The following is a 2,009-nucleotide window of genomic DNA, read 5'->3' as shown; positions in this document are numbered from 1 at the left end:
GAGGAAGAAGCAGGCTCCCAGCGGAAGAGCCCGATGTGGGACTCGATCCTGGAACACCGGGATCACGCCCTGAGACGAAGGCAGACGCTTAACGACTGCGCTACGCAGGCGCCCCAATTTGGGTCTTATTTAATGTCTCAGTGATGTTATTCCATCATACTTTTGTTAGATTTTTTCCATCTTTGGATGATTTTGCTAATGGTTTCTTGACTTTTGTTTATATAATTGTATTTATTTATTTAATTTTTTAAAAAAGATTTTATTTGAGAGACAGAGCAAGAGCAGGGGAAGTGGCAGAGGGAGAGGGAGAAGCAGACTCCCTACTGATCAGGGAGCCTGACTTGGGGCTCAATTCCAGGACCCTGAGATCATGACCTGAGCTGAAGGCAGGTACTCAGTTGGTTAACTGAGCCACCCAGGCGCCCCTATAATTGTATTTATATGTCAATTTTATATTTAGTAACTTTGGTCTGTTTTCTTATTATTTCTTATAATTTGTAGATTTCCTTTGATTTTCAGTATTTATAATAATTTCATCTGCAAATGACTGTTTTGTTAATTCTTTCTTAATCCTTATCTTTCATTTCTTTTTCTTTATTGCATTGGCTACAACGTTTAATGAATATACTATAGAAATTCAACTTATTTTCTGTTGGTTTACATTTTGGTTATTTCTACTCTTTTTGCTATTGCAAATAGTGCTGCAACAAATAGCCTTGTGTGTACATCTTTTTCTCAAGGAAGGTTTTTTTTTTTTTTTTAAAGATTTTATTTATTTATTCAACAGAGATAGAGACAGCCAATGAGAGAGGGAACACAGGCACGGGGAGTGGGAGAGGAAGAAGCAGGCTCATAGCAGAGGAGCCTGATGTGGGGCTCGATCCCACAACGCCGGGATCACGCCCTGAGCCGAAGGCAGATGCTTAACCGCTGTGCCACCCAGGCGCCCCTCAAGGAAGGTTTTGAGCATAGTAAATATCTGATCAGATTTGCATTTTTTTAATTATTTATTTTAGAGAGAGTGAGAGAGTACTAGCAGGGGAGGGAGAGGGACAAGCAGACCCCATGCTGAGTGTGGAGCCTGATGGGGGGCTTCCATGTGGGGCTCAGTCTCAGGACCCTGAGATCATGACCTGAGCCAAAATCAAGAATTGGAAGTCCAACCAACTGAGTCACTCAGGTGCCCCATTGGATTTGCATTTTAGAAAGAGTCTTCTGGTGAATAGGAGGTAGTGAAACCTGGCAGGGAGGCCTAGGGGGAGTCTAAGGCCAGGACCTCAGGGTTAGGCTTTCATGGTATAGAGGAGGACAGATTTATGATTTATTTTGGAATTGGAACTCACAGGGCTGTGTCCTCCCCGTGGGATGAATGGGAGTGATTTGGCCATGGTCTTCCTCATGTGGGGGAGGTGGAGGAGGAGAGATGATGGACCATGGGGACAGCTGAGTGGTGGGGCCTCATTCTCCCGTTCCTGGAGCAGGTGGAATTGTTCGCGCCCACCCCTATGGAGAAGTGAGAATGATGGGATCCTGCGAGCCCCCGCTCCCGGCTCTTGTCTTCCCTCCATCCTCTTCCACCAGGGTTTCACGCCTGGCAACTGAGAAGCGAGAACTGGAGGCCCAGCTGGGCCAATCACGAGAGGAGGCTCTGGCCGGAAGGGCGGCGCGCCAGGAGGCTGAGGCCCTGCGTGGGCTCGTCCGGGGCCTGGAGCTAGAGCTGCGGCAAGAGCGGGGACTTGGACACCGCGGGGTTGGCCGCCGCAGCCAGGATTGCCGGCGCCTGGCCAAGGAGGTGAGGGGCGGGGCGGCCGGCGGGGGGGTAACTTGTGGGGCTTGGATCTCGGCCTCAGTGTGGTCCTCTATGTCTCTGTTCACTCCTGGCAGCTCGAGGAGGTGAAGGCTTCAGAGCGGAGCCTGCGCGCCCGGCTTAGGACAGTGAACAGCGAGCTGGCCGTGTACAAGAGGGGGTAAGAGACGAGGTCTGGGGTGGGCGGGGCCAGGGGCTGGGT

At 50.0% G+C, this 2,009-nt stretch overlaps 1 protein-coding gene across 7 annotated transcripts in view; it reads left to right on the top strand.

The window, feature by feature from the left end:
• The window catches only part of CCDC61 (coiled-coil domain containing 61), a 26,017-nt gene that overhangs the window by 17,216 nt on the left and 6,792 nt on the right, over window positions 1–2,009 (top strand). For all 7 annotated transcript variants that reach the window (XR_004618960.1, XR_004618959.1, XR_004618961.1 and 4 more), the window contains 2 exons: window positions 1,582–1,792; window positions 1,885–1,967. Coding sequence is in view for 4 of the 7 variants with exons in the window: in XM_019809250.2 (XP_019664809.2) it covers window positions 1,582–1,792; window positions 1,885–1,967 (294 nt within the window). In the remaining 3 variants the exon portion in view is untranslated. The remainder of the gene's footprint in view (window positions 1–1,581; window positions 1,793–1,884; window positions 1,968–2,009) is intronic.

The sequence above is a fragment of the Ailuropoda melanoleuca genome, chromosome 12 (assembly GCF_002007445.2).
Source record: "Ailuropoda melanoleuca isolate Jingjing chromosome 12, ASM200744v2, whole genome shotgun sequence".
NCBI classification, from domain to species: domain Eukaryota; kingdom Metazoa; phylum Chordata; class Mammalia; order Carnivora; family Ursidae; genus Ailuropoda; species Ailuropoda melanoleuca.
Note: the sequence above shows the minus strand (reverse complement) of the source record. Positions and strands in the feature narration are given on the sequence as shown.